This window comes from Akebia trifoliata, chromosome 1 (assembly GCF_017979445.1).
Source record: "Akebia trifoliata isolate Shusen 1 chromosome 1, ASM1797944v1, whole genome shotgun sequence".
Lineage (NCBI taxonomy): Eukaryota > Viridiplantae > Streptophyta > Magnoliopsida > Ranunculales > Lardizabalaceae > Akebia > Akebia trifoliata.
In genome coordinates, this window is record NC_141375.1 from 33,253,474 (window position 1) to 33,266,291 (window position 12,818).

The following is a 12,818-nucleotide window of genomic DNA, read 5'->3' on the forward strand; positions in this document are numbered from 1 at the left end:
TAGGTAGTCCAATCAACCCTAACTTTATTATCTTTTTTTTTTTTAAAGTAATATTTTTCTAACTTTACCGTTTTACTATAGTCCATTTATATCTATATAATGAAATAAAATATAATTGTGTATCCCACCCCTTCATCCCTCACATAAGTAGGGGCTTAGATTAAATTTCTGAAATCTCAACGTCCACTGTTGATTTTATTATCTTTTTTCTCATCTTTTTCAAGAATGCCCTTATAATTTTATTTTCCTTCTTCTACCTCCCTTACCAAGATTGTCCCACCAATTTTATAGTGTCTTCTATTACTCTTTTCTAATAATATTCTTCTAATTTTATAGTCTATCCTCTTCTCCCTAAGAGTGGAGTCAAGATTTTCTTATAGTGAGGGCAAATTATGATTGGTTGTATAGTCAAAGAACTTGAAGATGAATGATTTTAAAAAGAAATTAAGAGATTTTTTATTAAAAGTTGAAGAAAAGAATATTTAGATAATTTCCAATTAGTATATGAGCATGCGATCAAGAGGCAATGTCATAAAAAATTGGAGGTAGGTAAGGGATGAAGGCAAATGGGGAGAGAGGTGAGGACAAATGGGGCATATAATTAGTTGAAATATATAGGGGTGTCTCAAACTTCTCGGGGGGGCAATTGCCCCCACCACCTCCATACTAGTTCCGTCCCTATTCTCTCTCTCCTTTTCCAATAATCTCCTCTCCAACTTTATTATTCTTTTTTTTTTTTTCATTTTTTACCCCCTTAACACCTACGATAGCACGGGTAAACTCTAGTATAATAAGAAATGTTAATCCCACCCCAGATGCAGTTATGATGTACAAACGTTAAATGGAGTGGGACCCACATTATTCTACAATACTCTTCAACCCTTCAACTTCATATTCCTTTCTCTCGTCCTCCCCCATTTTTCAATAATATCCTTTCAATTTTATTATATTATTTCTTTTACCCATTTTTCAGTAACACCCTTCTAACTTTACTATTATTATCTTTTCTCTTTTACGTCTTTAATCTATCCGTAGGCTCAAACAAAATCTAACAATTCTATAAAGGATAAAAGATACGAAGGGCAAAGCATTAAGAGCACTTCCAAGAGGGGAAAATTGATTATAAGGGTTCTAAGAAATAGAGAATAAGGGTATGCGTTGAGAAGGAGGTTATTCCAAAATTGATTTTAGATGGTAGATGGTTCGAAAGCTTCCCAATCTCTATTTTATAAAAAAAATCATATTTTAGAAACAAAATTAATCAAATTAATGGTCAAAATGAAACACGAAAAATACTTGATCTAGAAACCGTAATGGCGCAAAGTGTTCAACTGCCCCATACCTGCAGCAGATACAACATAAAACCATCTTTGGAGCTCTATACCCCCCCTATCTGCACACACAAAAGTAAACTTTCCTTGGGGCTTCACCTGTCAGTGCTTTTAAACATGAAAGAGTCCTAAGTATTACCTGTAGGATCAGGTTAACAAGGGCATTTTAAAAACTATCTACTCCCACAGTTCTAATATATAATCCACACATTATCACCATTAGTCTAAATATGTTTGATGTAAAATTAACTAATCTAGAGCAAAGATAAATCCCATAACCAACAAACCAAAACCTCTTAACATAAACATGGATAGAAGAGCCACAGATGGAAACAACACCCACAATACTATAAAGCACACATGCCTCTTAGTTCCTCTAAAATGACTAAAAAGTTCTCATGGAGACTCTCGGGTCTTCTAATACCCCTACTAAATTCCTACCTTTGGCCAGAGTCGGGAGATCCATCTCCATAAGAAACCAGGCCCTTACCACCAGCAGGACTACCAGAGGGTGATCTAGACCTGTCCTTGCTTGCACGCTTCGGAGACTGAGAATCAAGCGAGGACCTCGACTCTGATGGACTTTTGCTCCTAGAAGGAGACCGCCGCTTCTCAGGTCGCAAGGCCCCACGAGATCGAGATTTCTCAATGGGTGAGCGGCTGCGCACTGGGCTACGGCTGTAGCCACCTTTTCCTCGGCTCCGATAGCGAATTGGGCTACGTGACACACTCCGACTGCGTGACCAGCTTCTCCTGTTTCTGTATCTGCAGATGGGTTTTTGAAAGAATATGTTTCAATAACATGATACTATTAAATAATAACAATATTTGCAGATTGGATAGATTTGAACCTCAGAGGAGTTCTGGCTCGTGGTGGGCTCCTATAGCGCCTAGGAGAACGGTCAGAGTAACTCCTGTAACTTGAATATCTGCTAAAATAACAGCCATGCGCTCAAAACACATTTGGCAGCCAAAATATGATTCCTTCTGTATTTGAATACATAAATGTGATGGAACAAAGAATTCAATATGGATCTCCGATTGTCTTACCTGTCCCGGTCAATTCTTCCACTATAACGATGTGACCTAACAGGAGAACGGTCTGGAGACGGGGTCCGATACCGCCTTGCATAAGAGTATCGTTGGCTGAAACCACGTCCTCTTCTAATGCGCTTGGGTGATGCATCTGGAGAAGCACTTCTTGACAAACTCCTCTCACGGCTGGAAGGAGGTGACCGTCCCCTGCGCACGGGACTCACAGGACTCCTCGAATAGCTGCGTCTATTAGTTCTGCCAGCAGGCCTTATTGGACTTCGGGTAATGCTTCTTCGTGAGGGGCCTCTCACGGGACTTCTGCTGATACTCCTTCTTGGCACGCTCTTTATTGGACTTCTGCTTATGCTCCGTGTGTACCTTACAGGGCTTCTGCTTACACTCCTGCGTGCAGACTTTATGGGACTCCTGCTAGCAGTTCTTCGTCGTGGGGACCTTATGAGACTCCGGCTATTGCTTCTTCGCGAGAGTGACCTTACCGGACTTCGGCTGATACTTTGCTGCGGCCGAGGTGGGCTCCTACTAATACTTCTTGCAGCCTTACTCCTTGGAGGGCTTCTGCTGACACTTCTAGCGGGACTCCTGCTGCTAACACTCCGAGCTGGGCTTCGGCTAACGCTCCTGCTCTGACGTGGTGCCCGTGCAGGGCTTCTACTAACACTTCTTGGTGTTGGACTCCTGCTCATGCTCCTTTTAAGCCTCATATTTGGGCTCTTGCTCAAACTCTTTCTGGGACTAATACTCATACTCTTACTCATGGTCCTTTTAGGACTCATGCTTCGGCTCCTGCTCATCAACTTTTAATAAAAAATACCGAATCTGGAAGAATCGGTAAGCATAAATAATAACTGAGGTGTGAAAAGAAGAATAGAAAAACCTAGATTTGCTTGGGGGATCATCTACTAAATCAGGTTGACCATCTGCACTTCGATCAGACTTGGTTTCTGTTTCAACTCCATTGCTCTGCAGATTTCCATTTTCCCGTGGCGATTCACCTTCTTGTTCAAGCATATAAGTTGCATCCCCTTTCTTTTGCAGAAGGGAAGTAGCATCCTTCTCCTTAACTGAAGGAGACTGGTCTCCAGCTGCAGAAAGAATTTTTTTTAAAAAAAAAAAAAAAGGGATTCACAATGATCATTCGATAACACAAGGAGATTGATTACAGTTCTTGCTGAAAAGAAACCAGTTGCTATGATAACCTTAGACAAATGGTGAGAGTGCATAACAGAGATCACCGACAACATTGTCTACGGTGGTAGGAAAGACGAGAGAGGGGAGAGGAAGAAGACAAATGCGCATATATGCGTAATGGGATACAAATCTTTCACAAGGGAAGTGGTGAAGGATAATATGAAATTAATAGTGCTATCCCCAATTCTAACATAACTATGAAAGCATGGAAAACAAAATTATCACTCCCATTTTCCATCATGCTGAAGGATGCAGACAAATATATAATCCATAGAACTATAAAGTTTATAAAATGGAACCCCGTGCATTAAAGTACTTTAGAAATATGTGGAAAATAAAATCAAGGTCTACCAGCTATATGAAAGGAGTTTTTGGAGTTCCGAGCAGGCCCTCGAGCACCGGCTCCATCATTCTCAGAGATACTTTTGCTTGTATTCCCGCTCTCAGTACCACTTGGGCTCTCAGAGACCCTTACAGAAAACAAAGGGAAAAAGTTTAGCACAATGTATCTTTTGTATGTCTAAAATAATGCAAAACAAGTAAATGTTTCTCTGCCGCTGAAATAATTTAATGTCATTAAGCGGGAAAAACAACTTGACAGCAGAATAACAGCTATGTAAAATGAACAGCTAGGGAGTGGCCATGAAGGAGAGTCAAAGAACAGATTTACATGGATGAATACATAATATATTTGCTTGAAACTAACTATGTTTATATGGGGAAAAAATGATAGATTTGCATAATGAAAAAGGCATTGCGGTCACTTAACCCCAACCCTGCCCAAAAAAAGATCACCACAATAATCAATTCCTTATTTTTCTCATTGAAAGCATGCTAATGAAATCAATCAGTTGTCAACAATTTTATGTTTTAGATTGAAATAATTTCAACTGCAATTAATTCTTTGGTTCAAAATAAGCAATACCCATCTAAGAACAAATATCCTTGTATTTATGATCTCATGTTGAAAGAGACAAAACTCCTCTATGCCTTTACAGAACCTGCCCTACCTTCGTCCTTGAAGCTCCCAATGAAGCTTCTCAACCAGGCTAATAGGTTATAAAACTAATGATAGTGACTATGGTTTTTCTCTTCAACATGGCAGAATAGAATCAATCAATCAAGCATTGTTTCTGATAATAGGCAAATTAAGTGTTTTAACTGAGTGTTGTAAATGCGAACAGAAAAATAGTAGGAATATTGTAGTTTAGTCAAAGATACTCATATAACCTTTTTGATTTGCGCTTTGATTTCCTATCACGCCGCTTGCGCCTCCTTTCACGTCGTTTATCCCTTCTTTTAACACGTCTGTACTTGTCTCTCTTAGAAGATCTCTTTCTCTTCCTACGCCTGTCATCACTTGAAGAACTAATGTCAGATGATGAGGAAGAAAACGAATCAGAGTCACTATCAGATCCGGACGATTCAGTTTCAGTATCTGATGAACTATCTGACTCAGATGTATAGTATCTTCGTCTCTTTTTTCTTCGTCTCTCCCTTGAAGATTTTTTATGTTTTCCCTTCCGACGTACTTCAGGACTGTCAGCGTCAGACAAGACATCCTTTGATTTTATTTTTTTTGCTTTCTTCTTATCTGCACATAAAAAACCTTAACTCACATTTTCTTACATAACGAAGTCCACTAGCATGAGGAAACTCAAAACTACAATATTTTGTTAATGGTACTTCATGTAAGGTTAGCAAAGTACCACTCTCCATTGTAGCTACTTAACAATTGTTACCTTCAAGGAGTTCGCCGCAATTAACAATTTTCACCATACAAGTAGGTTGCCCTTTTTCAGTACCCACTTGTTCGATTTTTTTCAAAGTTTCTCGGCCTTGTACAAGCTTCCCAAAGACAACATGCTTCCTGTTGAGGCCAAGGGTCAAATAAAATTCAATAATGAAATATTTTGCATCTATTAAACAATGAAAATGTGATGGCTGATCTACATTTTTAAGCATATGGTATAAACCTAACAAACAATTATAAAAAGTGAGACAGTGCACAGATATGAGCATCGAGATATAAAATGTACACATGTTTCAAATAGAGGATGACCTAATGCTTATGAAAAAACTTATGAACTATAAAATTGAATCAAGTATGTTTAGCAACATAAAAGAGGAGAGAAACCAACCCATCAAGATGGTGAGCAGGCTTGAATGTAATAAAGAATTGAGAACCATTAGAGTCACGGCCAGCATTTGCCATGGAAAGAATACCAGGTCCATCATGTGTTAGCTTGAAGGATTCATCTGGGACAATGTCAAAGCTACCACTCGTTACAAACAAGGAAAATCATTAATATAAATTTGGTGGGTCACATAAAGAAGATCAATGACTTGGCCTCACCTGCAAACTTCCCCTCATAAATGCTCTCTCCACCAGTTCCTGCCAATTATGAAAAAAAGAAATCCATGACAAAGTTCGAACTCTATTTCAATGTTTAAAATCAATTAATTAGTAATAACACTAGCAGTACAATAAAATCCAATGGTCAAAATAACCAATATCATACAAATCTACTTCTTGGAATATATCATAAAGTAGTTGAATGCTAAGTGGAAGAACATCTACATGCTAGTTATCTTACTATTTTGAAAAAAGGTAAGAAATGAGAAGAATATTGTTAAAAAGATTACAATAAATCAATGCGGACTTTGAAATAGTGCTTGTGCAATAAAATAAATTTGTATGATGAGAAGCCACATCTGGATATTGAAATGGTTTTACAAGTGATGGGCATTATCAATCCTCTCTTGCCATGGTGGTTAATATTCTGAGTAGAATAACCACATCCCAGGGATCAATTGAATGCCAAATTTAATTGGGCTTCAGCTTGGCCTTAGGTTACCTGCTCACAATAAAATAGCATTTGCATGGAGGGTGGATGGTTCACCTCTGTCCTTTAGTCATCTGAAAAGTTGATCCATTTCAAACTTTACACAAACACACACCCTTCACATTGCCACCTCATTCCATTGTCGTGTGCATAACATCTTCCAATGTTTACATTCCAAGGAGTTCTATGGATTTTAATTTCCATAACAAAAAATAGGAATTCACCTAGAGAAGGAAAAAAAAAACAAACAAACAAAGGACAAAGGACAAGGTGCCTACCTTGATTGGTTGGAGTTTATTCCATGGTATTGTACACTAAGGAAGGTCTATTTTTTTGTGATAATGACCATTTTTCTTTCATAATGTGTAACTATAATAGTTGTAGGAAACACTGAAACAACACTATACCACCTGATCAGGAAGAATAACTAAGTTCATTATATTTGGATTTGTGGCATTTATCATGATCAGCTTTAGTTGCAGATCCATTTGAAATTTTTTGTGATCGTGACACTCAACATTGCTAATATTTACATTTATTGGATGATCCAGTTATGACACTTTTTTTTATAAGTGTTAGCCCCCCCCCCCCCCCCCCCCGCGCAAAAAAAAAAACCAAATTTTTTTTTAAAGAAATAGCAGAAGAAAAGAAAAGCAAGTAAAATAAAAATAAAAATAAAAACCGATAACATACAAGATAATCTACTTATCACAACCCGCAAAATCTCTACTTAGCTTTGACCAAAAGTATAGTAAGCCTTAAATTTCTAGAAACACGGCTTGGGTGGTACTTTCCTTGCCCTGAAATACCCTCTTATTTCTCTCTTTCCAAAGACCCCAAGCAATGCCCGATGGCACCTTAGTATGTTTTAAGCAGTGTTGGGGCATTTCTGTCTCAAAAACAATTATTACTTGGGAAAAAAAAAAAGTTTGTACGTTGGAGGAAGAATTTTCTCTTCTTCTCCCAACATATTCTCTTTCTCTCCATGTTCTTCATCTTATTCTTCTTCCTCTCTCCATTTTCCTTCTTTTTTCTTTCGATTATTCTGATTTATGCATTGATGTCTTCTAAGTCAAGATATTTATCAGTTTCTTCACTAGCCTAACACTTGTTCTCTTTCCTTCTCATAACTATTTGCAATTGTGTATAACATCTTAAAATGTTTTCTTCCAACAAGAAAACTTTCTTCTCCTTATGACATAATCAACACTCTAACGCCTTAGTTTTGAGTATTCATCCCTAAATTTACTTGCAATTAACAGTCATTACAACAGTGCAGTACAGTAACATAATCTCTTCTTTTTTTAGATAATTATTGTTTTTCTTTTGTGATGGGACAGTGTAATAACTGAAATTAAGGGGGGGAAGCCTATATCAACCGTTTAGGGGGGGGAAAAACTACTACTAAGACCATCATATGCCAAATAGATTTAGCCCTAGATCAATGAAAGCCTGTAACTTGCAGTTTTTCAAGATCATGGACAGTGACAATGCCCATGCTAGCTGAACACTTCAAACGGGATGTGCTACCAATGTCACACACTCCAGTTTTAAAAGCGAAACGTACAGTGGTTATGTCATCGTTCAAGTAACCCACACCAACACCATTTCTTCTATTTACTCCAAAGGTATGATAACCACACATCAATCTTACTCCAAAGATCATGCACATATAGCATTTACCTATATAGAATATTCTCAAATTATATTTAAGATCTATTATGCTTTTTTTATGGGTAAGCTGGACTTGAACCCACGATCTCAAAGTTGCTTTGAAATGTGTCAAACCAACTGAGCTATCGATCTAAACCCATGTAAGGTCTGTCATGTTATCCATGATAGGACTAAGCCACATGCACTGAATGAATGTCTAACATGTTAAACACATGAAACATAAAGAATTGCAAAATTGCAAACACATATTTATCCTCTAGTATTGCACTTCCAAAGACAGGACAATATGATGAAGTAAGGTCTGCCAACTCCAAAAGAATACATACCATCTCGTTTCGAAAAATCGCCACCCTGCAACATGAATACCAGTCATTAATACACCAATAAAAAGAGAGAAAAAAGTATCCTCAAAAATGGCTTGGGTAGGGTGAAGCTTATTAAAATTATGAGGATGGACAACTTAGCAAGTACAACCTTAAAATCTACATCACAAGATAAGCATCGTGACCATCATCCCTGTATCCTACAGCATAAACAACGGTAACCGGCTAAAGGACAAAGGCTATCACTTCTAACTCATCTTAACAAGAAAAACAAAGCGCAAAAGCAATGAAGGACAAATGAATCTCTGAAAGAGATATATTAGAGTAAGAGGAAGGATTCAAGGGCAAACCTGAGCCATGAACCCTTTGACAATGCGGTGGAAAATAGATCCTTTGAAGTGTAGAGGCTTTCCCGTTGTAGACCCAATTCCCTTTTCGCCTACAAATGCATAAATTATTTAGAAAAATTAGAGTTGCATTTTTTTTATGTACAATCTACTCTTTATTTGTGTGTGTGTGTGTGTGTGTGTGTGTGTGTGTGTATGTTTGGGGGGAGCGTCTTTAAAATAATACACAAATTTATCACGGTATCTGAGGTTGAATGCAAGCTTAAACAAACAGATAATCTAGATATTAATTATAATTTCTGAACCATGAGAAGTTCACTGGTTTAAAAATTCGAGTCACCCTCTATTTATGAATAAAACTCGTCTTTTACCAAAGGAGGAAGTATTTTACCTGTACAGAGCGCTCGAAAATTCTCAACAGTCTTGGGAACAGCATCATAGAAAAGCTGTAAAGAACAATAATTATTAATATAATACATATATATAAGCAAGTCGGTCTATTTGTAGAGAAAAATAAAAGTGTGAACGTAAAGAAATTTAGGAATATGCTCACAACTAGGTCTAGTAAAGCAATTGACCCATACCTCAAATATCATCTTTTCAGCAGGATCACCATCAATAGATACATCTAAGAAGACCAGCGGATTTTTGTTTTTCGTCATTTTTCCTTAGTTTTCCTGTATCACAAAACAGGTTGGCATCAACAATGATTTGATAAAATAGGCACGATAATACTCTAATGAGCAAACACCTAGATGTCAAACTTATCAACACATGCACACAAACATAAAGAGAAATTTGATAAACTAGGCACGATAATACTCTAATGAGCAAACACCTAGATGTCAAACTTATCAAACACACGCACACAAACATAAAGAGAAATTTGATAAACTAGGCACGATAATACTCTAATGAGCAAACACCTAGATGTCAAACTTATCAACACATGCACACAAACATAAAGAGAAATTTGATAAACTAGGCACGATAATACTCTAATGAGCAAACACCTAGGTATCAAACTTATCAACACATGCACACAGACATAAAGAGAAACAATGAAACCTTCAGTAAATCCATTAAAATTTCATTGAATAATTTTATGAAGGATTTATTCCATGAGCCGAGACTGGATATAGTTTTCCTGTTTCCAAAAAAAAATTCCTTTTGGATTTGGAGCTGCTGTTCAGATTGAATCCTTTTAAATTGCAACAAAACACGTTTTTTAGGTAAAAATCATTACCAAACAGTAACTCAACAGTCCAAATTATAATTCCAGATCACTAATCGGGCAAAATTCAACTTTGCAATCCATACTACAACAGAAAATGAAAGATCTGCTACCAAAACATAAACCCTAGCTGAAAATTGCACTACACCTACTAAAATCGCAAAATCAAACGAGAAATAAGTACACTAGCGAAAACCCCTAAACCCTAGCTGATTTACACAAACCCTAATCCACAATTGAACAAATAAAACTAAATAAACTAACAAAATCAGGAACATACCAAGGTGCATGAACAGAAAAACATAAAATTAGTAATCTGGAAACAGGTAATCAGATCAAAAATTAAACCAGCGTGGAGAGATTAAGTAAAAATAATAAATCGTTGAGAACATCAGATTAGGATCGGAATCTATGGAGATGGAAATTTAAGAGGAAAAATGGGGAAAAATATAAACCCTAGTCTCACCAGATATACGCTGTTGTTGCTCTCCACATAAAATAAGAAGACGATTCGCGAAGAGCAGATCAGAATATGAGAAAACCTAAAAAGGAACTTAAACCTTAGCCTCTTCGGCTTGGATGACAAAGTTACTAGAATGTCCCTGCGCTTTCAATATAATGACGTGTGACATGTATAGTGGCGCGGGCCATCTACACCCACTATTTGCTCGCTGCACCCACTTACTACTTTAACCCACGATACCGTACTTTTAGGTGTACGCAACAAATACTTGTCGGTAAGTTTCACCCACACCCACTAATTTATTTTAAAACAAATAGTAACCTATTGAACCTTTCAATAATTTTTAATAACTATATGTCAAATATATTGAAGAAGGTTCAATAATGACATATCGAACACTTTTCACATGGGATCTCGAGTAAAGAATTACTCGATATGTAACTGCTGCCTATGTAAGAATAATAAATTCGATAGAAACATACTGAAAAATATGCTACTATAGGTAGGTATATACTGAATAATTCTTTCCCTAAGGACCCCATGTGAAAAAATGCATTCGATATATACCTACCGCAATAACGCTTCCTGACTTGTTGAACATACTGATTATTTTGAAGAAGAAAAAAATGATGCAAACGATGAAGATAAAATTGATTCTTAACATGATTCATTTATAAAATGGTTAAAAATAATTTTAAGAACAAAAGATGATGAAAATTAATGATAAAAACTCACTTCCATCTATCAAAATGCTTGATTATATACCAAATAATGGTAAACAAAAATCGTATTTTAATGAATAATGTCCCTACAAATGGATCAAAACATGATTGTTTAATGAATCTACGAGGAAAATCAGTTGGTTATATGGACTCAACTGAACTTTGATAGAATTTTTCAATATGAATGTTTTGGTGGGGTTTAATATGCAATGAATCAGAATAAAGGAAAAGTTTTGTTTGTTCAATGAGTGCATGTAGTAAAACATAATAAAACCCAAAAAGGATATTTATGTACTTGCACATTATTGACATTTTATGTTTAAGTGGATGTAAATAGTGTGTCCCTTATAATTGACCTATGTCAATTCGGTTCCATTTGACCCCAAATCCAACAAAATTGGACCCTACTAAAAACTGGTTTTAGAACCTCAAAGTTTATATTTTTTTCAATAACTTAGACAGATTTTTGAAAACTCAGTTAAGTCAACTAATTCGGACTGATTTTGGTGGTCTTCATATTTATAAACGATTTTTAAGAAATTAAAGCCTATTCATTACAAATCGTCTGCTTCTGCAATAGGAAATTACGTCTGGGAGAAGCTAACTTTTGTGTAAGTGAAACATCTACTGGGATAAACTTGTTCGTTAATTGTGGAGGGATAAAATTGTCTCACATCTAAACATTTCATTTGTGCCATCAATACACATCTCGAGATGGCATGTGATATCGTGTGATGAGGATTCTTTCTAATTATGTTAATTTAGATAAAAGGTAAAAGAGTTAATTGTAATTTAACTAGGATTATGAATTTTTTCCTATCTTTTTTCTATTTAAAAGACTAAAGGCCATTATAAAATAGGAAGAGAAAGGAGAAGGAGGGAGACCGAGGAGAGGATGCTATATAACAGAGATTCATTGTAGTTAAACAGCTCTCTGAGGCCATAAACGTAAGCACGTTTACCAAATCGCGTAAAAAATCATTATATTATTTTCTTTTTCAATAATTGTTTGTTATTTTGTTAGTTTAATAATGAAATCATGATCGAAGTCAATTTATCACAAAATCGACTTCTACATTAACCAAGCTGTTTTTTTTTTTTTCAATAGTGTGATCGAGCACACAACCCTCCAAAGAATATGGGGGAATTTGTAGATTTTGAGTATTTTTGTTCGAATTGTAGAATCCAATGTTATGTTTGGTTATGAGAATAAAAATGATTATTCCATATGCAGAAATATAAATTGGTTAAAATCATAAATGGAACAGGACTTGTTTCTTGTGATTTTGCAATATATTTAGGAAAAATTACTTTAAAGGAACTTGGTGTAGGGATTTTTTTTCTAATTTGTCTGAGAGTTTTGGGCGGTTGCTTGATAGTTCATTTAGTTAACTTTATTTTTCTAATGGTCCCTCAATCTTAGCACAGGTTATAATGTTTTTGAAATACCTAAACTACCCTATTTTCATCTTCTTCGCATACTTAGGTTTTCAAATGCGATTCCAAACATTTCTAACAATTTTTTATTGCGAATGACGGATGGGAATGGTATACTTCTAATTTTGAATATTTAAATGTATTTTTTGACCTATTTTGACGATTTAAAACAAGAAATGAAGAATGAATTTGAGATT

The 12,818-nt window shown here is 35.9% G+C and overlaps 1 protein-coding gene across 3 annotated transcripts; it reads right to left on the reverse strand.

Annotated features, from left to right (window-relative positions):
• Window positions 1-1,520: 1,520 nt before the first annotated feature.
• On the reverse strand, window positions 1,521-10,595 carry LOC147411922 (Cyclophilin-like peptidyl-prolyl cis-trans isomerase family protein). Of its 3 annotated transcripts, none has more exons than XM_086453873.1 (14): window positions 10,466-10,595; window positions 9,350-9,442; window positions 9,157-9,211; window positions 8,769-8,857; window positions 8,422-8,446; window positions 5,932-5,970; window positions 5,717-5,834; window positions 5,318-5,445; window positions 4,806-5,169; window positions 3,927-4,045; window positions 3,262-3,469; window positions 2,382-3,170; window positions 2,183-2,260; window positions 1,521-2,096 (listed from the first exon to the last, which is right to left on the reverse strand). In XM_086453873.1, the coding sequence occupies exons 2-14, from the start codon at window positions 9,425-9,427 to the stop codon at window positions 1,769-1,771; spliced, it is 2,418 nt and encodes an 805-aa protein (XP_086309999.1). In that variant the 5' UTR covers window positions 9,428-9,442; window positions 10,466-10,595; the 3' UTR covers window positions 1,521-1,768. The 3 variants fall into 3 exon arrangements, with proteins under 3 accessions (XP_086309999.1, XP_086309992.1, XP_086310004.1); XM_086453866.1 differs by having other exon boundaries at window positions 2,183-2,263; XM_086453878.1 differs by lacking the exons at window positions 8,769-8,857; window positions 9,157-9,211; window positions 9,350-9,442; window positions 10,466-10,595 and adding an exon at window positions 8,570-8,618 and having other exon boundaries at window positions 2,183-2,263.
• Between the last annotated feature and the right edge of the window lie 2,223 nt (window positions 10,596-12,818).